General features: G+C 41.6%; 1 protein-coding gene across 4 annotated transcripts; it reads left to right on the top strand.

Annotated features, from left to right (window-relative positions):
- The first annotated feature begins 1,697 nt into the window (after positions 1–1,697).
- Positions 1,698–23,535, top strand: ZNF280B (zinc finger protein 280B). Of its 4 annotated transcripts, none has more exons than XR_004266351.1 (3): positions 1,698–1,997; positions 2,750–2,810; positions 5,264–5,817. XR_004266351.1 is itself a non-coding variant. In XM_032272108.1 (3 exons), exon 3 carries the CDS (start codon positions 21,837–21,839, stop codon positions 23,475–23,477), a length of 1,641 nt encoding a protein of 546 aa, XP_032127999.1. In that variant the 5' UTR covers positions 1,698–1,997; positions 2,750–2,810; positions 21,770–21,836; the 3' UTR covers positions 23,478–23,535. The 4 variants fall into 4 exon arrangements, 3 of the variants coding, with proteins under 3 accessions (XP_032127999.1, XP_032128000.1, XP_032128001.1); XM_032272108.1 differs by lacking the exon at positions 5,264–5,817 and adding an exon at positions 21,770–23,535; XM_032272109.1 differs by lacking the exons at positions 2,750–2,810; positions 5,264–5,817 and adding an exon at positions 21,770–23,535 and having other exon boundaries at positions 1,881–1,997.
- Positions 23,536–25,191: the final 1,656 nt, after the last annotated feature.

The following is a 25,191-nucleotide window of genomic DNA, read 5'->3' as shown; positions in this document are numbered from 1 at the left end:
GTGTAGATACTGCCAAATACATTTCTAAAGTGATTGAAACAATTTACATTCCCACCACTGATATTGAGAATTCCATTGCTACTGATCCAGCACTTGGTATTGTCAGTTCTTTCAGAAAGTGCCCTTCTCTTAAGGTTGTAGTGGTATCTCACTGTGGCTTTAATTTGCATTTCCCTGATGAGTAATGGATCTTGAGATTATATAGTTATTGGCTACTTGAATGTTTTTTTTTTGAGATGGAGTTTCGCTCTTGTTACCCAGGCTGGAGTGCAATGGCGCGATCTCGGCTCACCGCAACCTCCGCCTCCTGGGTTCAGGCAATTCTCCTGCCTCAGCCTCCTGAGTAGCTGGGATTACAGGACGCGCCACCATGCCCAGCTAATTTTTTGTAGTTTTTAGTAGAGACGGGGTTTCACCATGTTGACCAGGATGGTCTCGATCTCTTGACCTCGTGATCCACCCGCCTCAGCCTCCCAAAGTGCTGGGATTACAGGCGTGAGCCACCGCGCCCAGCCTTGAATATTTTTTAAAACTTAAATGTCTATTCAAGTTTTGCCCCCTCCTACCTTATTAAAAACTGGGCTGTTGACCGGGAAGCATATGGGGAAAGTACTGGGGCACTGGAAATGTCCCATATTTGGATCTGGATGGTGGTTTTATGGGTGTATATTTGTACATTAAAGTTCGTCTTTCATGTGCCTTTATTTGTGGAAGACAGTGTGGCGATTCCTCAAGGATCTAGAATTAGAAGATAGCTGTAAAAAATCTCATAGATTTCAAAAATAAATAACATATACTATACAACCCTTGTGTTAGAAAGAATCACTAGGAAAATTAGGACATAACTAATTGAAGAATAATGAACATATTACCAAGCAGAACAGGTGGGACACAGTTAAACTGGCACTTAAAGGTAAATCTATAGCATCAAATACAAGAGAAATGAGAGTTTACAAGCAAATGAGGTAGGCATTTATTTCTAAAAGTTATAAAAAGGAGTAACAGAGCAAGGCTATGAAGACAGGAAGACAGGCAATAGAGTGGAAGAAATAGATGAAATAAAGAAGAAAATAATATTATAGATTAATGAAACCCAAAGCAATTAACACTCCCCCCCCTAAAAAAAAAGGTTGCTAAAATAGACTTTTGGCAGAATTGGTTAATTTCAAAAAAATTCAAAAGCTGCAAATAAATTGAGGGTGGGCAAACTTTCTGTAATGGGCCAGATAGTAAATATTTTAAGCTTTTCATACATGGTCCTTGGCAATTAATTAACTTTGCTGTTGTAGCAGGAAAAGAGGAAAACAATACCTAAAGGAATGGGTATGCTTGTTGTTCCAATAAAACTTTATGGACACTGAATTTTGAATTTCATACAATTTTCACATGCCACAAAATAATATTCTCCTATTTTTTTTTAGCCATTAAAAAAACCCGTAAAATCTGTTCTTAAGCTTCCTGCCAGCTGTACAAAAACAGGTGGCAGGCTGGATTCGACTGGCTCCAGATGTAACTTGGAGAGGACAGATGTAAGGCTCCGCTGTTTCGTCAAGATCCCTTAAGCATGGACAGTCAGCCAAGGGACCACACCTTAGGATTATAACAGCTGGACTACTAGTGGGCCCACTGTCCCCTGATGGATTGGAAGCCCCTCTCCGGCGCCAAGTCCTGGCCGCCTCAACTCTGGAGCCCTGACTACCAGAGATCCTTCCAGGGCCTCAGGGGCATTGCCGCTGCCCTCCTCCCTCTGACCCTAACCCCGCGTCCTGCATTCGCCACCAGGGGCATCAGAGCGCGCGCATGCGCCCAGCTGGCCGCGCCGACCTCGCGCCCGCACCTGGCAGCCAATCGCAGGTCTCCGCTGGACGCGCGCCTGTGGAGGCGAGCGCGTTGGCGGCGCCGGGGGCCTGAGGAGGCGTAGTCGCCGCCGGCTTTTCCCCGGGAGCGCCTCCGGGACCGGTGCGTGGCCGGCAGCTCAGGAGCGGCAGCTGAAACCGGTAAGGACGGGGGCGTGGCGCGGCTTCAGCGCTCCCTGAGGGGAAACTTGAGGGATTTCTGGCCAGTCGCAGCCCTGCGGGTCGCGACACCGCGCCTGGCCGTGCGCTGCCGGAGCGGCCTTTGCAGCCGCTTTCTGTTGAGAGCGAGGGCAGAAGCGGGTCTCAGTCCCCTCAGGCGCACCTACTTCCCTAACCTCGGCCGGCGCTGCTTGCGCATCAGCCTCCCCTCCCCCACGCGGGCGCCCCCACCCGGGCTGGGCCCAGGCTCTGGAGAAGGGGCCCTTTCCTGCCTCCCAGTGCGCTCCCCTCCCCCATGGCCCGCGCGGGCTCTCTTTTGGCGCTCAATATATTTAAAAATCTGAAACCTGTTTTGTAACCCCAGGCCCTCCCTCCTTCTGGAGATCTGTAGGCCCAGACCCCCTGAGGCATTTAAACGTATCCGCCTCTCTCCCCTGCGGCAGCGTCTTTGTGTCTTGTTTACTGCGCGGCCCCCGTGCTCTAATGGAGTCCCTGCTGTGAGGGCCCGGACCTAGGGTGACTGGGAGGCGTTTGATGTGGGCATTTGGCGGGCGGGATGTGTCCTTTACTAAGGGTAGGTTGGAGGAACAGATACGGGGGAAGTGGAGTTCACTTTTCTGGTTAAGTGTGAGATGACTGACAAAACACCCACATTGCAATGTCAGGTAGGCGGTGGGATCGAAAATATTCTTTTAACATGTAAGTAACTAATGCTTCTCTCTGGTTACCTCAAGGATGTGACCTTCTGCTGCCTGGCATAGCTCAAGTTCTTAAAAGTTGCGTGGTAAACCTGAGGTAAGAAGAGAGAGGTCTCTTCAGTACGTGCCAAAGTTGTATCTTTTTTCTTCAGTTTCGCTCTCTTGCCCTTTCCTGTGCTAAAACATGGCTGTTTAGTACTTTTTTTTTTTTTTTTGAGACAGTCTTGTTCTGTCGCCAGGCGCCAGGCTGGAGTGCAGTGGCGCGATCTCGGCTCACTGCAACCTCCGCCTCCCGGTTTCAAGCAGTTCTCCTGCCTCAGCCTCCCAAGTAGCTGGGACTACGGGCACGTGTCGCCACGCCCAGCTAATTTTTGTATTTTTAGTAGAGACGGGGTTTCACCATGTTGGTCAGGATGGTCTCTTATCTCTTGACCTCGTGATCCGCCCGCCTCGGCCTCCCAAATGCTGGGATTACAGGCGTGAGCCACCGCACCCGGCTTTTTTTTTTTTTTTTTTTTTTTGTGGCGGGGGGAGCTGAAGTCTCACACTGTCGCCCGGGCTGGAGTGCAAAGGCGTAATCTTGGCTCACTGCATCCTCCACCTCCCGAGTTCATGCAGTCTCCTTGTTCAGCCTCCTGACTAGCTGGGATTACAGGTGCACACCACCACACCCAGCTAATTTTTTTGTATTTTTAGAAGAGACGGGGTTTCACTATGTCGACCAGACTGGTCTGGAATTCCTGACCTTGTGATCCGCCCGCCTTGGCCTCCCAAAGTGCTGGGATTACAGGCGTGAGCCACCGCGCCCGGCCCCCTGTTTAGTATTTAATATTTTACTGAGGGACTCTGAATGTGTATGATTAGTTCAGGCCAATTGTTGATGTAAGTAATTCGGGAAACCCTCTAAATTGCTCTCTTGAGAAAGGAGAGGAAGGTAGTGGCATTCTTCTGCCAGATCTCTTGAAAAAGAAAGTAACTGGCCGGGCGCAGTGGCTCAGGCCTGTAATCCCAGCACTTTTGGAGGCCGAGGCAGGCAGATCACGAGGTCAGAAGTTGGAGACCAGCCTGACCAACATGGTGAAACCCCGTCTCTACTAAAAATATAAAAAAATTGGCCGGGAGTGGTGGTGCATGCTTGTATTCCCAACTATTCAGGAGGCTGCGGCAGCAGAATCGCTAGAACCTGGGAGGCAGAGGTTGCAGTGAGCCGAGATTGCGTCACTGCACTCCAGCCTGGGCAACAGAGCAAATCTCCCTCTCAAAAAAAAAGAAAAAAAAAAAGTAAGAGCATCATGGATGTTAAGTTTTATAAAGCCGACTTCTTTTATCATACTCTCTCTCTCAAGGGCTGTTATTTCATGAGGTAATTCCATGCAGCTGGACGTGGGGGAGGTCACCTGAAGTCATGATGCTAGTAGGTGAAATTATAGGTGAATTCTATGCCCAGCAATTTGTGATTACAGCTCAGTAAGACCCATTGTATTAGTTATCAACTGTTGTGTAACAAATTGTCTCAAAACCTAGTAGCTTAAAATAAAAAAATGTTATGACCTTGTAGTTTTTGAAGGTCTGGAATCCAAGAGTGGCTTAGCTGGCTGGTTCTGGCTCAGGGTCTTTCATGAGGTTGCAGTTAAACTTTTGGCTGGATTGTCAGTCTCTGCAGAATTGACTTGGATTGGATCATCCGCCTTTAAGCTCACTCGCTGGGCTGTTGGCAGGAGGCCTCAGATCGTCACTCTGGGTGTCTCCATGGGGCTGCTCATGTCAAAGCAGCTGGCTTACTTCAGAGCAAACAATTCAAGAGACCTTGTACCCAAGATAAAGAAGTGCGGAGTCTTTATGACCTAATTTTAGAAGTGGCATACCATCGTTTCCTGCTGTGTGTGCTTGGTCCCTGGTCCCACAGGCCAACCCTGTTACAGTGTGGGAGAAGGCTACAACTGTGTGAATTCTAGGAAGTGGGATTCATTTAGGGCCATCTTGGAGAATGGCTACCACAGCCATGTATCTTCCATTTAACCCTTTCCCATATGATCTCAAAGCATTGTCTTGTTACTCTGGGTGAATAATTTGACTTCTTGGTAAGGCCAAAATCTCTACATGTGCACTTGTTTATTTAAGGATATTATTCTAGCAACACTTCTCTTTGTCTAGGGTTAAGTTTTCTGTCTCTCCAGATCATTAACGTAGCAAACATACTGATTGTACTGTCACCTCACCTTAAAGATCTCATTTTTGATGCCACATCCCCCGTGTGCTTATTTTATTTTGTATTTGCTTGTCCTTACAGGAAAATTTCTCCAGAGTTGTCCGTATTTGCTATTTCCTATTCTCATTTTTCCTTAAACCCACTGTTGTAAAGGTCATCAGTGAATTCCACTTTGCTTAATTCATTGGTCAGTTTTAGTTGATTTTCTTAATTTTATTTGATCTATTGGCAGCATATATTAGAGTTGTTCCTTTTCTCCTCCCTGGGATGCTTCTCTTTCTTGATTCTCCTCTCACTTGAATGGCTTCGAATAATTGTTTCTTTTTAATTTTCTTTCCCAGCTCCTTCTCATCTCCATGACCTCTAATCGATGGAATGCCCCAGGGTTTGGATCTCAGACCTCTTTCCCTGAGTGATCTCATACAGTCTTGTGTTTTAAATAATGCTACATACTGAAGACTTCAAAATTTAAGTACCTACCCCAGAACTCTCCTTGAGCTCTGATCTCATAGATATACCTGCTCAGCATTACCTCTTATGTGTCCTCCTCCTCTCCTTCACGTTCCAAACCCATTGATGTATTCATCAATGAACCTTGTGGGCCTTCTAGATTTTGATCTAGAGTCTGACTTCTTAGTAGTTCCATCTTTCCACCCTGTTTGATACTACCATCGTCTTTTGTTTGTAATACTTCAGTAGCTTCTTGTCTTCTGCTTCCACTGTTAACTCTCTCTAGTCCATTCTCCACACAGTAGCCAGAGCAATCCCGATGAAAGTCAGATCGTATTACCCTTCCAGTAATCTGTCATCACACTTAGGGTGAAAGCTGAAGAATTTGTTTTTATTTATTTTTCGAGACGGAGTTTCACTCTGTCACTTAGGCTGGAGTGCAATCATGGGGTCTCGGCTCACTGAAACCTCTGCTTCCTGAGTTCAAGCAATTCTCCTGCCTCAGCTTCCCAGGTAGCTGGGATTACAGGCACCCACCACCACACCCAGCTAATTTTTGTATTATTGTTATTCTTGTTTTTTGAGATGGAATCTTGCTCTGTTTCCCAAGCTGGAGTGCAGTGGCATCTTGGCTCACTGCCTCCTCTGCCTCCTGGGTTCCAGCAATTCTCCTGTTTCAATCTCCCGAGTAGCTGGGACTACAAATGCACGCTTACACACCTGGCTAATTTTTGTATTTTTAGTAGAGACGGACTTTCACCATGTTGGCCAGGATGGCTTTCATCTCCTGACCTTGTGATCTGCCCACCTTGGCCTCCCAAAGTGCTGGGATTACAGGCATGAGCCACTGTGCCTGACCTAATTTTTGTATTTTTAGTGGAAATGGGGTTTCACCATGTTGGCCAGGTTGGTCTTGAACTTCTGACCTCACGTGATCTGCCCGCCTCGGCCTCCCAAAGTTTTCTACTTTATTTTTCTCCCTAGTGTTTATATAACCATCTTACTTTTGTTAAAACAAAATATTTTCTGACTATCCCTTCTGGAATGTCAGCTCCCTGAAGTGAAGGACTTTGTATCACTGCTGTATCCCCAGACCAGCACTTGGGATTACAGGTGTGAGCCACTGCACCCAGCCAAAGCTGAAGAATTTAGAATGGTTTACATGATCTTGGTTTTTCTCTACCACAACCAGTTCATTTTTTATCTAATTTCTAACTTGTCACCCTTTTTATTGGGCCCACCATGCTAGCCTCTTTCTTGATCAGTCCTTACATGTGTTAAGTGCTCCAGTATCAAAGCCTTTGTGTTTGCTGTTCCCTTTGCTGGAGTACTCTTCTCTAGATAGTCATTTTCATGTTATATGAATGTCAACCTGCCTTCATTTCCTACTTTATTTTTCTCCTTAGTGTTTATATAACCATCCTACTTTTGTTTAAAAACATTATTTTCTGACTACCCCTTCTGGAATGTCAGCTCCCTGAAGTGAAGGACTTTGGATCACTGCTGTATCCCCAGGCCAGCACCTGGCACTTTGTTGGCCTACCAAACTTTTATTGAATGAATGGTCTTCTTAAATTTCTCTCAAATGCCACCTTGATGCTTCCCCATCCCTTTTCTCTCTAGTCATGAGATTATCAGAACTATGCAGATTCTTGATCATTCCTGTATAATTTCTCTTAGTTTTTTGTGGACTGGGATGTGTTTTAATTCTACTGATTCAACACATTATTTTATAGCTATAGTTCCGCCCAAATAGCGGACATCAGAACATCAAACATGTATGTTTGGCTACACATCTTATATGATGTTTCTTTCTGTAGAGGAACAGTTTCTTCCTAATTTTTTAACGTACTCCCCCACCAACTCAATTCTCATGCAGCAATATTAAAATACTACATTAGGGTCAATTTTATACGCGAAAAGAGAATTGTGACATTCACCTTTTGGCTTTTAACAGTTAATGTGAGCACAAGCTATTTTAATCTTATTCTTTGTTAGCTTCTTATACTTGTAAATTTACAAGTGTACATAGGTCCATTCCTTGTTCTTTCCCTTCAGTGTATAAATTAGTCACTTGGATAATACTGAATGATACATTTCTGAGAGTTGAGCTTAAGTATTGGTGTTGTATAAGTTTGAAACAAAATGTGAATGCTCTGCAGAAGTCTTACTGGGATTTTTTTCCCTGGGAGCATCCCAATTCCAATTGCAGAGATCCAAGTTACATAGGGAGTCATGAAAGGTGCTATCTGACCGGCATAGAATATGCTCTCCCAGCTTTTTGAAACTTCTAGATTCCTTGTAACTAGGTTGACTATATAATTTATCTAAACTAAAGGACTTATTGAAGACTGAAGAGTGGCAACTATCCATAATTACACAGGGACAGCAGGTTAAACTGCAACTGCCTTGGTCATACCAGCATATTTGGTAATCCTACATAAAGTTTATTTAGTCCTCCAAGTCCTTGGTATCGGAGAAGTGTTCACTCTGCAAGGGGATATAACTATTCCATCCTTGGGAATGTGTGACTCCCACTATAGTTTATAAATTGACCACCTGATACTAGCTTAATTCTTTTTGTTGGCTAGATTAGCTTGCATTGTTCCATTATCCTAATTACTTAACCCTTGTTAGGAATTCAGTCTACTTAATGGTGCTTTGAAAATTTAGCAGCAGCTGGTCTCAGTGACTCACGCCTGTAATCCTAGCACTTTGGGAGGCCGAGTTGGGCGGATCACCTGAGGTTGAGAGTTTGAGACCAGCCTGACCAACGTGGAGAAACTCCATCTCTACTAAAAATACAAAATTAGCTGGGGGTGGTGGTGTGTGCCTGTAATCCCAGCTACTCCGGAGGCTCATTCAGGAGAATCACTCTAGCCTGGGCAACAAAAGTGAAACTCTGTCTAAAAAAAAATAAAAAAAGAAAAATTAGCAGCAGTTGTTGGGAGATGGAGGGTTATACCAGCCTGTTGCTAGGCTTTTTTTCTTTGAGATATAATTCATATGCCATAAAATGCACCCTTTGGAGCACGAAACTGAATGGTTTTTAGTATTGCATATTAATAAAATTGTATAACCATCAGCAATATCTAATTCCAAGACATTTCATCGGCCCTAAAGAAATCTTGTATCCATTAGCAGTCACTCCCTATATTACTTCCCCATGGCTGCCATAACAAATTAACACAAACTTGGTGGCATAAAACAACAAAAATTTATTCTCCCTTAGTTCTGGAGGTCAGAAGTCCAAAATAAGTTTCATGAGACCTAAATCAAGATATTGGCAGGGGAATACTCCCCTGGGAAACTCTAATGGAGAATCCGTTCTCTGCATTCATAGTTTGTGGATGTGACATTCCTTGGCTTGTGGCCATGTCACTCTAATCTTTGCTTCTGTCTTCACGTCACCTTTTCCTAGAGTATATGTGAAATCTCCCTCTGTTCTCTTACAAGAACACTTGTGATGGCATTTAGGGCTTACCTGTGTATACCAGGATAATTTTCCCATCTGCAAAGATCCTTTTTTCAAGTAAGATAACATTTATAGATTTGAGGGATTAGGACCTGGTATTTTGGGGGCCGTTTTTCAAACCTACTATATTCCTCATTCCTCTTTTCAACCAGCCCATGGCAGCTGCTACTTTATTTTTGTCATTATGGATTTGCCTTATTCTGGAAATAAGTAAAATCGTAAAATATGTGGCCTTTTGTGTCTGGCGTTATTCACTTAGTGTATTTTCAAGGTACATTGTATTGTAGGCCTATTTGTACTTCATTTTTTTTTTTTTTTTTTGGCTGAATAGTATTTCATTGCGCTGATATATCACAGTTTGTTTATTCATTCATCAATTAATTTACATTTGGTTGTTTGCACTTTGTAGCAGCATTATGGTTATATGTCAGCCAGCTTATGTATTTATATATATATACATATATATATATATACACACACATACATATATATATATATATATGTATATATATATATTACATTTTCAGTTACCTTGGATATATACCTAGGAGTGATACTGTTGGGTCATATGGTAACTCTAAATTTAAATTTTGAGCAATTGCCAAACTTTTCCAAAGTACCCGTTTATATTGCCACCAGCAGTATATGAGGGTTCAAATATCTGCATATCTCTTGCAACACTTGAGATTGTTTTTGGTTATAACTAACCTAGTGGGTGTGAAGTAATAGCTTATTGTGATTTTGATTTGCATTTCCTTAATAATTATGTTGAGCAGCATTTCAGGTGCTTCTTGGCCATTTGTGTATTTTCTTTGGAAAAGTGTATTTCTTTGGAAAAATCCTTAGCCCATTCTTTTATTGTTTGTTTTTAAGATAGGGTCTCGCTCTGTTGCTCAGGCTACAGTCCAGTGACACAATTATGACCCACTGCAGCATTGACCTCCCTAGCTCCAGTGATTCTCCCATCTCAGCTGCCACCCTACCTCATTCATTCCACCCCCAGTAGCTGGCACTACAGGCATGTGCCATCATGCCCGGCTAAATTTAAAAAAAATAATATATATGTATGTATTTTGAGACAGTCTTACTCTGGCACCAAGGCTGGAGTGTAGTGGCGTGATCACAGCTCACTGTAGCCTCCACCTTCTGGGCTTAAGAGATCCTTCCACCTCAGCCTCCCGGGTAGCTGGCACCACAGGCATACGCTACCACGCCCGGTTAATTTTTAAATTTTTTGTAGAGGTAGAGTCTTACTATATTGTACAGGCTGGTCTTAAATTCCTGAGCTCACTAAGTCTTCCTGCTTCAGCCTCCCCAAATACTGGGATTACAAGTATGAGCCACTGTGCCTGTATTTTTAAATTTTTTTTTAGAGAAGGGGTCTTACTACATTGCTTGGACAGATCTTGGAACTCTTGAGCTCAAGCAATCCTTCCTCTCAGCCTCCCAAAGTGTTGGGATTACAGGCGTGAGCCAACATGTCTGGCCTATGTTTTTTTTTTAAATTGAAATGGAGTCTCAATCTGTTGCCCAGGCTGGAATGCAGTGGCGTGATCCTGGCTCACTGTAACCTGTGCCTCCTGGGTTCAAGTAGTTCTCCTGCCTCAGCCTCCCAAGTAGCTTTGACTACAGGTGCGCGCAACTGTGCCTGGCTAATTTTTGTATTTTTAGTAGAGACAGGGTTTTGCCATGTTGGCCAGGCCGGTCTCCAACTCCTGACCATAACTGATTCACCCACCTTGGCTCCCAAAGTATTGGGATTATAGGAGTGAGCCACTATGTCTGGCTGGGGCCTGTTTTTAAAATGAATTGTTTTATTGTGGTAAAAATGCATTCAGTTTACCACCTTAACCATTTTAAAATGAGGAATCCAGTAGTTTCAAGTGTATTTGCATTGATGTGAAGCAGATCTCTAGTAGTCATCTTGCAAAACTGAAACAGTGCCAATTAAACAATTGACTCACCCCTTTCCTCTGCCCCTAGCCCTTGCTAACCATTACTGTTTTGTTTTGTTTTGGTTTGGTTTTTTGAGATGGAGTCTTGGTCTGTTGTCCAGGCTGGAGGGCAGTGGTGTGATCTCTGCTCATAGCAACTTCTGCCTCCTGGGCTCAAAAGATTCTCCTGCCTCAGCTTCCTGAGTAGCTGGGACTATAGGCATGTGCCACCATGGCTGGGTGAACCATAGATCTGATCTCAGTTATTCGTGGAGACGAGGTTTCTCTTTTGTTGCTCAGCTGGAGTACAACGGTGTGATCTCGGCTCACTGCAACCTCCACCTCCTGGGTTCAAGTGATTCTCCTGCCTCAACCTCCCGAGTAGCTGGGTTTACAGGTGCCCGCCACCATAACTGGCTAATTTTTATATTTTTAGTAGAGAAAGAGTTTTGCCATGTTGGCCAAACTGATCTCGAACTCCTGACTTCAGGTGATCTGCCCACCTTGGCCTCCCACATTGCTGAGATTACATGTGTGAGCCACTGCTCCTGGCCCCTACCTTCTGTTTCTATTGAGTATTTTAGTTACCTCATGCAGGCAGAATCATATAAATATAAGAATATTTGTCTTTTTGTCACTGCTCTGTTTTATTTAGCATAATATCCTCAAGGTTCAAACATGTAGCATGTGACAGGATTTTCTTCCTTTTTAAGGTTGAGTAGTATTCCATTGTATATATATATCATATTTTGTTTATTCATTCATTTTTGGATAGACGTTTGGGTTGCTTCTACCTCTTGGCTATTTTAATAGTCCTTCTGTGAACATGGGTGTGCCAATATCTCTTCAAGACCCTCTTTTCAGATTCTTTTAGACGTATACCCAGAAGTAAGAGTGACAGAACGTATAGTAGTTCTGCTTTTAATTTTATGAGGCACTTCTGTACCATTTTCCATAGTAATCAGACCATTTTATAATCCCGTAACCGTGCGTGAAGATTCTAATTTCTTTCCAACAATTTTTTTTAATAGTTGCCGTCCTAATAGGTGTGCAGTGGTATCTCATGATGAGTTTAATGTGCATTTATTTTATGATTAATGACGCTGAACATATTTACTTGGTCTTTTGTATATCATCTTCGGAGAAATGTCTATTCAAGTTCTTTGCCTTTTAAAAAATTGAGTTACTTGTATTTATCATCTCCCTTATAGTTTTACTTCTTCCTTTCCAATCTGAATGCTTTTTGCTTCATTTTCTTGCCTAATTACCTTGGCTGTAGAACCTCCAGTACAGCGTTGAATTGAAGTGGTGAAAGTGAACATCTGTCTTGTTCCTGATCTTAGGACAGGGGAACTTTCAGTCTCACCATTAAGTATGATATTTTAATAGCTGTGAGTCTGATACAGATGCCTTTGTCTGGTGGAGAAAGTTCCCTTCTATTCCTAGTCGTTTTGTTTTTTGTTTCAAATCATAAAAGGATGTTAGCTTTTGTCAAGTGTTTTTTTCTATAGACAGGTGTGGGTTTTGTCCTTTATTAAAATGATATAATGTTGGTTGATGTTCATAGAATGAACCAACCTTGTATTTTTAAAATAAATCCCACTTGGTCATGGTATGTAATCATTATATATGTTGTTAGATTTTGTTTGCTAACATTTGTTGAGATTTTTGCCTCTATAAGGGATATTGGCCTGTAGTTTTCTTTTTCGTATGATTTCTTGGTTTGATTTTCGTATCAGCAGTAACTAACCTTATAGAATGATGTGCAAAATTTTCTGTCCTCCAGACCGAAAACTTGGGAATTCCAAAAATTCTAATTTTTGGAAGAGTTTATGAAGGATTGGTGTAAATTGTTTTTATAATATTAAGAATGTACTAGCATAGCTGTCTGATTTTGGGCTTCTATTTTGGGAAGTTTTTTGATTACTAACTCTATCTCTTGTTTGGATCCATTCATATTTTCTGTTCTTGACTCAGTTCATTAGTTCTTGTCTTTCTAGGAATTTGTTTCATCTAGGTTATCCAATTTGTTGGCAGATAATTTTTCATAGTATTCCTTTATAATTCTCTTTATTTCTGTAATATACCCTCTTTATTTTTAAGAAATAATTCATTGAGGTGAAAGTCATATAGCATAAAATCAGTCATTTTAAAGTAAACAATTTAGTGACATTTAGTGTATTCATAATATTGTATGTGTGCTGCCTCTATCTAGTTCTGATATATTTCCATCATTCCAAATAAAACCCCTTTACCCAGTAAACAATTTCTTATCATTTCTCCTTCCCTATCTTCTGGCAACCACAAATCTTTGTTTAATATCAATGGATTTATCTATTTCTGATATTTCCTATAAATGAAATCATACAATATATGAGCTTTTGTGCCTAACTTCTTTCACATGGTCAGTTTTTAGGGTTTAAAAACCATGTTGTAGCATGTATATTGTTTATGGCTGAATAAACATTCTATTGTATATATATACCATGATTTGTTTATGCATTCATCCATTGATGTACATTTAGGTTGTTTCCACCTTTTGGTTATTATTGAATTGCTGCTATAAACACGTATACATGTACTTGAGTACCTTTATTTCTTTTAGTATATATTTAGAAGTAGATTTGTAGGATCATAAGTCTATGTTTAACATTCTGAGGAACTGCCAAACCATTTTGCACTAAAATTTTTTGATTTTTCACAACCTTTTGTTAATTTCCAGGATTCAAAGAATGTGATTTTTATAGTTTTTGCTAGTGTTCTCTTTGCTTTTATGAAGGAGCAGCTATTTGTAGGTCCTTATTCTGCCATTCCCCTTAACCTCACCCTGTTGCTGAGCATTTAACAAATTGACTTTGTTATGCCTTTTTTTAGTTGTCTTTTTTGTGGTCCTCCACAACCCCTCATTAAATTATTCTCCAAGTACTTTAAAAACTCAGCTTTAGGCTGGGTATGGTGGCTTACACCTGTAATCCCAGCACTCTGGTAGGCCGAGGCTGGCAGATAATCTGAGGTCAAGAGTTCGAGACAGGCCTGCCCAACATGGTAAAACCCTGACTCTACTAAAAATACAAAAATTAGCTGGGTGTGGTGGCATGTGCCTGTAATCCCAGCTACTCAGGAGGCTGAGGTAGGAGAATCACTTGAACCGGGAGGTGGAAGCAGCAGTGAGTCGAGCTCACGCCACTGCACTCCAGCCTGGGCACAAAGAGTGAAACTTCGTCTCACGTACAAAACAGACAAAACAAAGAAACAAACAAAAAAATCCTCTCAGTTTTAGTGAAGAAACTTGACTCTGAACTATCAGACCACTTTTAGTTTGAACTGCTATGCTGTCAAATCTCCTTTGTAGACTCTTCTGACCAAGATTCTGCTCACAGGAGGAAGGGAAGGGAAAAGGGAAAAATGACTGATTTTCTCTGTTGCTTAAGAGTAGATCCCAGGCTGGGCACGCTAGCTCACGCCTATAATCCTAGCACTTTGGGAGGCCAAGGCGGGTTGGTCACCTGAGGTTAGGAGTTTGAGACCAGCCTGACCAATATGGTAAAACCCTGTCTCTACTAAAAATACAAAAATTAGATGGGTATGGTGGCGTGTGCCTGTAGTCCCAGCTACTCCAGAGGCTGAGACAGGAGAATTGCTTGAACCCAGGAGGTGGAGGGTGTAGTGAGCGGACATTGCGCCACTGCACTCCAACCTGGGCAACAGAGTGAGACTCTGTCTCAAAAAAAAAAAAAAAGAGTAGATCCCATGCAGAACTCTAACTAGGGTAGGGAGATTAGACATGCAAAGACATATTAGACCTAACAGGTTCATCCTCAAATATCAATTCTCACCGGCATGATGGGAGAAGTTAATAGGAGGGCTTCAATTCCAAAGAAAGCAGAGAGATCAGTGGATGATAACCCACCTTCCAGATTATTTTTGTGCGTTCAAACAATAGCCCTTCTAGTAGATTTTTTTTTTTCTTTTTTAGACCAAGTCTTGCTTTGTCGCCCAGGCTGGAGTGCAGTGGCATGATCTTGGCTCACAGCAACCTCTACTTCCTGGGTTCAAGCCATTCTCTTGCCTCAGCCTCCCAGGTAGCTGAGATTACAGACACCCACCACCACGCCTGGCTAATTTTTGTATTTTTAGTAAAGATGGGGTTTCACCATGTTGGCCAGGCTGGTCCTGAACTTCTCACCTTAGGTTATCTGCCCGCCTCAGCCTCCCGAAGTGCTCAGATTACAGGCATGAGCTACATCGCCTGGCTTCTCAGGCTAGTTTCAAGCCTATTTTACACCACTCTACTATCCTTAGCTTATTTTTGAAAAAGCATTTTTAAAAAAAAATTTATGAAAAAGTTATTTTTGTTTTATTTAGTTGCCCTAGGATGGAACACAAATGTTTGCTTTAGTTTTAAGGGTCCTATAAAACTCCCATTTACCCCAAGGATCTGTATTTAATGGGCATTCAATTCTAAGGCAGCAAATGTGTAGAGTTATTGGTGGGGGTAGGGAATGAGTACTGTAGATGGAGAGTGAGGGAGGTGGGGCAGGATTTTGAGAAAGCAGCAGTGGGATGAAGAAAGTGATAGGCAAGGGAAGATGGTAGAGATAGGTACCAAGGAGTCCTGGTGGCCTAAAATCTAATCACAGAAGTTACTCAACAGGGACTGATGCCTTAAAGAAAACTTGTGTGTGATTATAACAATGATCTACTAGAAGGGCCATTGTTTGAATACACAGAAATAATCTGGAAGGCGGATTGTCATCCACCGATCTCTCAGCTTTCTTTGGAGTTGAAGCCCTCCTGTTGGCTTCTCCCATCACGGGGGTGAGAATTGATTTTTGAGGACAGACCCTTTAGATCTGATATGTCTTTGCATGTCTAACCTTCCTACCCCAGTGTCTCAAGATTTTGGTAAATTGGAAAATAAGAGTTCATTCATCTATTGGTAGACATTTGTAGAAAAGGGTCTCTGGACATCTGGAGAAGAAGAAAACTCTCTTATGGTCTAGTGCTACTCTTGTTCTTAATGAACTTGTTCATTAACTTACTAGCTTTGTTCCTGATTCTTGCTCTATTCCTCTTTTTCATTTTGAGTGGTGGTTGGATGGAGGGTTAATCAGTATGGATAGCAGCCAGAAATCTAACCAAGATCAGGTAGGTGGGAAGTCCAGCAATGTTATTGGAATCCAATTTAAGTGTTTCTTGTTTATTAACAATAAGAATTCATATCTCAGATTTTTGGAGGCTGGGAAGTTCAAGATCAAGATGCTGGCCAATTTGGTTCCCTAGTGGAGGCTCTCTTCCTGACTGGTAGATGACAGCCTTCTTGCTGTGTTCTCACATGACAGAGAGGAAGCAAAGTCTATGGTATCTCCTCTTATAAGGGTTCCAATCACATCATGAGGGCCCTATCCTCATAAATACATCTTAACCTGATTATCACCCAAAGACCCCATCTCTAAATACCATTACATTGGAGGTTATAGCTTCAGTATACAAATTAGGGGTGGTGGGCAGGGAGACACACAGTTCAGCCCATAGCGTAACCCAAATTATGTACACCTAAAATATTCTCTAGAATTAGAGGACTCATTTAACACTTAGAAATAGTAGAATGATATAATTACAGTGGTGTTTTAAGATCTGTCTAGTGATGGTATGTTATAAAATTTGAAGGACAGAGAAAAGAGACAACAATTTAGGGTCTCGTACAAGTGTACAAAAATGAAGTAACCAGTGGACCTAAACCTAGGAGGTGGGGCCTGGGCTGGGGCCATTAGTAGGAATGGATGTGAAAGGTAAAATTAGCAATGCTCTAAAAGTTATTTAGAATGGCTTAGAAGGTACTTTGACATTTTCTGGGAGGTAGAGAAGGTTTGAACAGGTTTAAAAAATAGAGAGTGAAAAAATGAATCTAATGAGACTTTTAATTCCCAGAGACTAAGCAGTTAAGAGCAATAACATCAGAAATAGGTGTGCACTAAGTCACTTTTAGCAGCAAGAGGACAAAACCAGAATTCAGGAATTAGGCATTTTAGTGCTCACTCTGTCTACAAACCCTTCATATAACTTTAGTAAGTCATAAATGCATTGGGGCTTTAAAAATTAATCTTCAGATTGGCCGGGCACGGTGGCTCACACCTGTAATTCAGCACTTTGGGAGGCCGAGGTGGGTGGATCATGAGGTCAGGAGTTTGAGATCAGCCTGGCTAACATGGTGAAACCTCGTCTCTCCTAAAAATATAGAAATTAGCCGGGCATGATGGCACACCTGTAATATCAGCTATTCACGATGCTGAGGCAGGATAATCGCTTGAACCCAGGAGGCTGAGGTTGCAGTGAGCCAAGATCATGCCACTGCACTTCAGCCTGGGTGACACAGCAAGACTCCATCTTGAAAAGAAAAATAATAATAAAAAATTAATATTTGGATAAATTTAATGTCCATGCCAGAGTATCGTCTCATTTTTTAGAATATTGGAAAATATTAATAATTTTGATTTAGATTTTTTTTTTTTTTTTTTTTTTTTACTTTTTGTTTTTCTTTTTTTGAGACGCAGTCTCACACTGTTGCCTGGGCTGGAGTGCAATGGTGTGATCTCAGCTCATGGCAACCTCCGCCTCCTGGGTTCAAGTGATTCTCTTCCCTCAGCCTCCTGAGTAACTGGGATTACAGGCACCTGCCACCACAGCCGGCTAATTTTTTATATTTTTAGTAGAGACAGGATTTCACTATGTTGGCCAGGCTGGTCTCGAACTCCTGACCTTGTGATCCACCTGCCTTGGCCTCCCAAAGTGCTGGGATTACAGGCATGAGCCACCATGCCCAGCCAGAATATTTTTTTTTAGAGAGGATGTTAAAAAATACACTTAGAATTACCTTAGAAGATGGTTACTGGAAATGTGGAAGTGATCCTGAGAAGAAGATTGGATTTGGTCAGGAGTTATCCCACAGGACATTTGGTAATTCCTGAAGCCGTTTTTGGCTGCCACACTGGGGGATTGCTGCTGGTATCTTGTGGGTAGGGATGACAGTTGCTGCTAAACATCCTACAGTGCTCTTGACAGCCCCCAGCAAATAATTATCTGGTCCCAAATGTCAGTAATGCTTAGGAAACACTGGGCTAGCTGGCATCATTTTGGAGGTAGGTGATTGAAGTTGTGTAATACACAGAATAAACCAATTTTAGTTGACTCCAAAGAGTAGTGTATTCATATCTGCCTTATATTTTTTCTGGCATTATGTATCTACTAATTAAGTTGTAAATCACTATTCATGACACACTAGCCTGTATGCTTCATGCATTTACCACTGTCACAATATCTGGCCAGAAATAGGCAAACAAAATAATAGTTTTAGAATAAATAAGGAAGGGGCTGGGCATGGTGTATTCCTTTTTAAATTCACTTCCAAGGTGATACACATATTTATAGGAGTAAATATTGTATATATGTTAAAAAATTAGATACTGATATCCTAATTAAAATTAAAACAGGCTGGTCAAGGTGGCTCATGCCTGTAATCCTAGCACTTTGGAAGGCCTAGGTGCGTGGATCACCTGAGGTTGGGTGTTCGAGACCAGCCTGACCAACATAGAGGAAAATACTAAAAATACAAAATTACAATATAAATACTAATATAATACAATATAAATATAATATATTAAAAATACAAAACTACTAAAAATACAAAATCAGCCAGGCATGGTGACATATGCCTGTAACCCCAGGTACTCAGGAAGCCGAGACAGGAAAATCACTCAAACCCAGGAGGCAGAGGTTGCGGTGAGCTGTGATCGTGCCATTGCACTCCAGCCTGGGCAACAAGAGTGAAATTCCATCCCCCCCAAAAAAAAAGGCTGGGCGCGGTGGCTCAAGCCTGTAATCCCAGCACTTTGGGAGGCCGAGGCGGGTGGATCATGAGGTCAAGAGATCGAGACCATCCTGGTCAACATGGTGAAACCCCGTCTCTACTAAAAAAAAAAAATACCAAAAAATTAGCTGGGCATGGTGGCGCGTGCCTGTAATCCCAGCGACTCAGGAGGCTGGGACAGGAGAATTGCCTGAACCCAGGAGGCGGAGGTTGCGGTGAGCCGAGATCGGGCCATTGCACTCCAGCCTGGGTAACAAGAGTGAAACTCCGTCTCAAAAAAAAAAAAATTAAAACAATGTGCATGGCATGTATTAGATGGCAGTTAAATTTTTACAGTTTTGATTATGCCGGTTTGAAGGTCCACTTTGGGATACAGTGAATCTTGATATATTTTTGGAAATTGGTGCATTATGAACCTTGGTTTATAATATCTACATTTTGCTAGCATTAGTCCAGTTTTTCAAACAACTAGTAGTGACTTAGTCATGAAGCTTAACTGATTTTGTGGGTCAATGGTTAATTTAAGAAAAATGAGGCCGGGCACCGTGGCTGACGCTTGTCATCTCAGCACTTTGGGAGGCCGAGGTGGGTGGATCATAAACTCAGGAGTTCGAGACCAGCCTGGCCAACATAGTGAAACCCCGTCTCTACTGAAAATACAAAAATTAGCTGGGCATGGTGGTGGTCACCTGTAATCCCAGCTACTTGGGAGGCTGAGGCAGGAGAATTGCTTGAACCTGGGTGGCGAAGGTTGCAGTGAGCCAAGATTGCATCGCTGCACTCCAGCCTGAGCTACAGAGCTAGACTGTGTCTCAAAGAAAAAAAAAAAAGAAATAGAAAATATTAGAATATACCATGTGTAGTAAAGGTAGTTATGTGTATGTGCTTATGTAATTGAACTCCATATAATTTTTTAAACTATTGCTCGTGGTCAAATATTTGTAATAAGCCAGCAGCTTTAAGTCCTTTATTGGCCTGCAGAATTTCTGATGGATAAAGTTCTCAGAGTAAATTCATAGAAAATGTGGAATTAATGGAGCATAATCTTCTTTAAAAATAAAGGATCGGCCGGGCGCGGTGGCTCAAGCCTGTAATCCCAGCACTTTGGGAGGCCGAGGCGGGTGGATCACGAGGTCAAGAGATCGAGACCATCCTGGTCAACATGGTGAAACCCCGTCTCTACTAAAAATACAAAACATTAGCTGGGCATGGTGGTGCGTGCCTGTAATCCCAGCTACTCAGGAGGCTGAGACAGGAGAATTGCCTGAACCCAGGAGGCGGAGGTTGCGGTGAGCCGAGATCGCACCATTGCACTCCAGCCTGGGTAACATGAGTGAAACTCCGTCTCAAAAAAAAGGATCTTATGAAGGAGAGTTACTATTTATTGATTCATTTAACAAATTTTGTATTTGTTGAGCACCTGTCCTGTCCCAGGTACTTCTTTGTGCTAGGTATAGAACAGTCAACAAAAGATACGATACCTGCCCTTTTGAGTTTTTATTCCACTGGATGGACAGTAAAAAATAAAAATAAATAAGATTATAATATGTTAAACAGTGATAGGGCTTGGGGATGAAAGAATAGGGAAAAGAGATTAGGAATATGGGTTAGAGGTTGGTTGGAATATTTGAGAACCTCACTGAGAAGGATACTTGGAATAGAGCCCTGAGGGCAGTGAGGAGCTAGCCATGCAGATATCCAAATGAAGATCATTCATATTGGAGGGAATAAGGGCTCTGAGCAAGGTAAAGAGCTTAGTATGTTCAAGAAATAGCAGGGAGGGCCAGGTGTGGTGGCTCACACCTGTAATCCCAGCACTTTGGGAGGCTGAGGCAGGTGGATCATTTGAGGTCAGGAATTCGAGACTAGCCCATCTGTACTTAAAATACAAAAATTAACCTGGCATGGTAGTACGCACCTGTAGTCCCAGCCACTCAGGTGGCTGAGGCATGAGAATCGCTTGAACCTGGCAAGTGGAGCTGTAGTGAGCTGAGATAGCACCTGGGTGACAGAGCACAGGACTCTGTCTCAAGAAAATAAAATAAAATAAAAATAAAAATAAAAATTTAAATAAATATAGCAAGGAGGTTAGTGTGGCCAGAGTGAAGTGGATGGGGAGAATAGTATGAGACAACTGCAGGAGCAGTATGTGGGGTTGGTGGTGTGGTCTTCTAGGCGTTGGAAAGACTTGAGCTTTTACTCTTAATCAGAAAGCCATTAGAGGGTTTTGAGCTGAACAGTGATACAGCCTGACTTGGTTTATCAGAGTCAATCTGCTTGCCATATTGAGAAGAGAGTGAGATGGATTGAGGGAGGGAGGACTGTCGTGTTTAAGTTCAGTGGGTAAGTCAGGACTGGAGGGGAAAAATTAGGCAACATTAGTGAATGGATTATAATGAAGGCCATGAGTTTGGATATTATCTGCCTAGTACTTGACATTGTGCTGTACTGTTTGTTGGCTATGTGTAGGTACTCTAACTCTGTAAATTTAATATGTCTTTTCTATATTAATGTTCATGAGATTACTATATATGAATCAATAGAGATATGTTCATTTAATATAATTTTCTTCCAATTCCACTACAAGCTGCCATTGAATAGGTGGTGCTTTTAAAAAACAACTGTTACTGTAATTGAATAGGTGATGCTTTTAAAAAACAACTGTTACTGTAAGTCTAAGGAATAAGATTTTTCGCCTTTAGGATAGCAAACTACATTTAATAGTAAAAACTTGCTAAAGAGGATGCAGCTGTGTGTGGCAGGCTAAGGATTCCAGCTTATTTTCCAACTCCAGAGTCCATTCTAAACACTGCACAGTAGTGCCCTTGTAAAAGTATGTGCCTTTTTCATATAATTTTGCGTAATGATTAGGTGCTGGAAGGTTTTTCTTTCTTATTAAATGGGAGAGAGCATAACCAGTGCAGGAAAGTCATGATTCTGGATTCATAGGAACCTGATCTTTTATCATAGGTTTTAAGCTGTTATTTATCCTCTTTCAGTCTCAGTGGCCTTGTCTGTAAAATAGTGATGTTTATAAAAAAAAAAGTTAGCCTTTTGGAAGATAATTAAATAAGATAATGCATTTTTTGTATTTACTGATGTATAGTGTGTTTGTACTTAGGTGGCAGTTATATCAAGGAAGAATTGGGACTTGTGGCTGCACTGTTCCAGAATTTAAAAATTAGAAAATGGAGCAATCATGTGATGAAGAAAAAGAGCCTGAACCACAAAAGAACATAAAAGAAACCAAACAAGTAGATGACAAAGACGCTGAGCTCATCTTTGTTGGTGTAGAACATGTAAATGAAGATGCTGAGCTAATCTTTGTTGGGGTGACTTCAAATTCAAAACCAGTCGTTTCAAACATTTTGAACAGAGTCACCCCGGGTTCATGGTCAAGGAGAAGAAAGTATGGTCACCTTAGAAAAGATACTGCTCACAAATTACAGCCTACAAGTCATGAGACCCTTACATCAGAAGCAGTGACTGTCTTGCCAGCTTCCCAACTTGAATCGAGATCAGCAGATAGTCCTATTATTATTGAGCCTTTGTCTAAACCTGATTATAAAAATAGTTCACCACAAGTTGTGCCTAATAGCTCTTCAGAACTGCCTTCTCCTTTGATTACATTCACAGGTTCATTGCATCATCCAGTAAGTGCAGCACTTTCAGTAGGAGGTATAAATGAAAGTCCTTGTGTATCAAAGCGACTTTCTACTTCTGAAGTAAACAGCATAAATCCCAAAAGGTCTAAACTCAGGGATGGAATTATGGAAGGATATTCTTCAGCTTCATCCCCTTCAGATACCTTTCATACAGTGAATACAGTGAGTACTCAGCAAAGTACACCCTCAAACAATGTGCATACCTCATTAAGCCATGTTCTGAATGGAGCACCTTTTCCAGAAACTTTTCCAAAGGACAATATCCATTTCAAGCCTATAAATATAAATCTTGATAGGGAAAACGAATTGGCAAAAACAGACATTTTGAGTCTAGTAAGCCAAAACAAGACCCTTGATCCCAAGAAAGAAAATCCAGTCGTGTTACTTAGTGACTTTTACTATGGACAGCATAAAGGAGATGGGCAGCCAGAACAGAAGACTCATACCACCTTTAAATGCCTCAGCTGCTTGAAAGTTCTAAAAAATGTTAAGTTTATGAATCACGTGAAGCATCATTTGGAATTTGAGAAGCAGAGGAACGACAGCTGGGAAAACCATACCACCTGCCAGCACTGCCAACGGCAGTTTCCCACTCCCTTTCAGCTACAGTGTCATATCGAAAATGTCCACACTGCCCAGGAGCCCTCTACTGTCTGTAAGATCTGTGAATTGTCATTTGAAACAGATCAGGTCCTTTTACAACACATGAAGGACATTCATAAGCCTGGTGAAATGCCCTACGTGTGCCATGTTTGCCATTACAGATCATCGTTCTTTGCTGATGTGGAAACACATTTTAGAACATGCCATGAAAACACAAAGAATTTGCTTTGTCCCTTTTGTCTCAAAATTTTCAAAACTGCAACACCATACATGTGTCATTACAGGGGCCATTGGGGAAAGAATGTACATCAGTGTTCTAAGTGCCGACTACAGTTTTTAACTTTCAAGGAGAAAATGGAGCACAAGACCCAGTGTCATCAAACGTTTAAGAAGCCTAAACAACTAGAAGGATTACCTCCTGAAACAAAAGTTATTATTCAAGTGTCGCTGGAACCTCTTCAACCAGGTTCAGTAGAAGTAGCACCCATAACTGTGAGCACATCTGACCCTGAACCATCACTCCCCAGTTCTAAAAGCAAAATTTCAAAAAAGTTTCATTAATTCTGGTTTCAGTAAATTTAAAGCAGGTTTTCAAACTGAATTTAAAAATGTCATAAAAAGAAATTCAAACCATACATCATTCAGTGGCACCAAAAATAGTGAAATTAGTGGATTATATGTGACTTTTAAAACAAAATTTAGGATATATAATATTTGATCTGAATTTTGAGGTATTTTAAAGCATCTGGTTTTCATGTTGGCTGTATCAGGCTTACCACATAAAAAATGTGTGTGTATGCGTGAGAGAGAAAAAGGTATTAATTTATTTTTTAAATTTTAATTTAAAAAAAAAAATTTTTTTTTTTAGAGACGGGGTCTCATTGTCACCCAGGCTGGAGTGCAGTGGCATGATCCTAGCTCACTGTAGCCTTGAACAACTCCTGGGCTCAGGCATTCCTCCGCCTCAGCCTTTGGAGGGTAGCTAGGACTACAGGCGCAGCCACCACATCCAGCCAAGTTTTTATTTTAATTTTTTGTTGTGATGGACCTTTGTTATGTTGCCCATGCTGGTCTTGAACTCCTGACCTCAGGCGAGCCTCCCACCTCAGCCTGCCCAAGTGCTGAAATGTGTGAGCCACTGCCCCTGGAACCTATTTATTATTTTGGTATTTCATGTTACTCCTAAGCTTGAAAGCTTTTCTTTCTATATACAGAATTCATAGAATTTTTGAAATACTAAGATTTCATGGTTAACTCTAGTTAGACTGGAATGGCTTTGTTATGCCCTGGCCACTTGCTGCTGAATTCCCAGAAGTGCCTCTGATGTGCTGGCATAAAATAACCTGAAAAGATTCTGAAAAGCCAGGGTGTGGAATTGAAAGAGAAGCTGCTACATGAGCAGACACCAAGAAAGTGGAGGTTAGTTGAGGGAGAGCAGCGGCTCTTTGTCCCAGTTGAAGGATAGGCATACATTCATTCTGGTCTTGGGGCCAGGTCAAAAGGAACACTGCTTCAGAGTATGTTTACCTAACCCGAAAATATCCAAGGAAGCCAAACCATTCAAAGTAAAATGCCCTTGTTTGGTGAGGGGCTCCTGCAGACATCAAACAGTCGCCATGTATCATTGGTTTGAGATGAATGAAGTAGCAATAAAATTAACAGAATGGTTGTTGGTGCTAGCTGACTTCCTGTTTTGTGATCTAAAGGTGAATTTGATTCATTCCCTCTCCTCTCCCTTTTGGCTAGCTGTTGGTGGAGAATGAACTGGCCATATTCCTCTCAGCCACAGCAGTAAAGCAAGTTAAGTTTCCCAAGGGGAAGACACTCTGATATCTATAATTTGAAAGATCTATAATTTGAACTATACTGGACCCAAAGTTTTAACTGAAAAGGGCCAAACAAGTGGTGTCTGTCTAGTTCCTGGACTTGGCTAAATTTAGTTTTCCTACTGTTAAGCTGGAATGGGGACTGTCCAAGAACAGTAGATACAGTGGACAAAAATAACCCAGGGCGACTGACTAAATTTAAACCCATAATGGCTTTGTATTTTTTTGTGCATATATATTTTACCCTAATGGGAAGCTTGTGACTTTATGTCTTGCCTTGGACATGAATGTATTACAGCTTAAAGTTGCTCTTCTGTTGTATGTATAGTTTCCCAGTTTATCAACACTAATGCTGTTTGTGTCTTACTTCACACACACTAGTGTGCAAGAAATGTCTCTCTAATTCAATAAGTGTTAAGACATGGAGTTAATGTTCTTTATCTAATCTA

Source organism: Sapajus apella, unplaced genomic scaffold (assembly GCF_009761245.1).
Source record: "Sapajus apella isolate SASKATOON/1434 unplaced genomic scaffold, GSC_monkey_1.0 scaffold288, whole genome shotgun sequence".
NCBI lineage: Eukaryota > Metazoa > Chordata > Mammalia > Primates > Cebidae > Sapajus > Sapajus apella.
This window is presented reverse-complemented; position numbering and strand designations above follow the sequence as displayed.

Bases quoted from the DNA above. Each gene is read 5' to 3' on its own strand.
- ZNF280B (XM_032272108.1), top strand. From the start codon at position 21,837: ATGGAGCAATCATGTGATGAAGAAAAAGAGCCTGAACCACAAAAGAAC.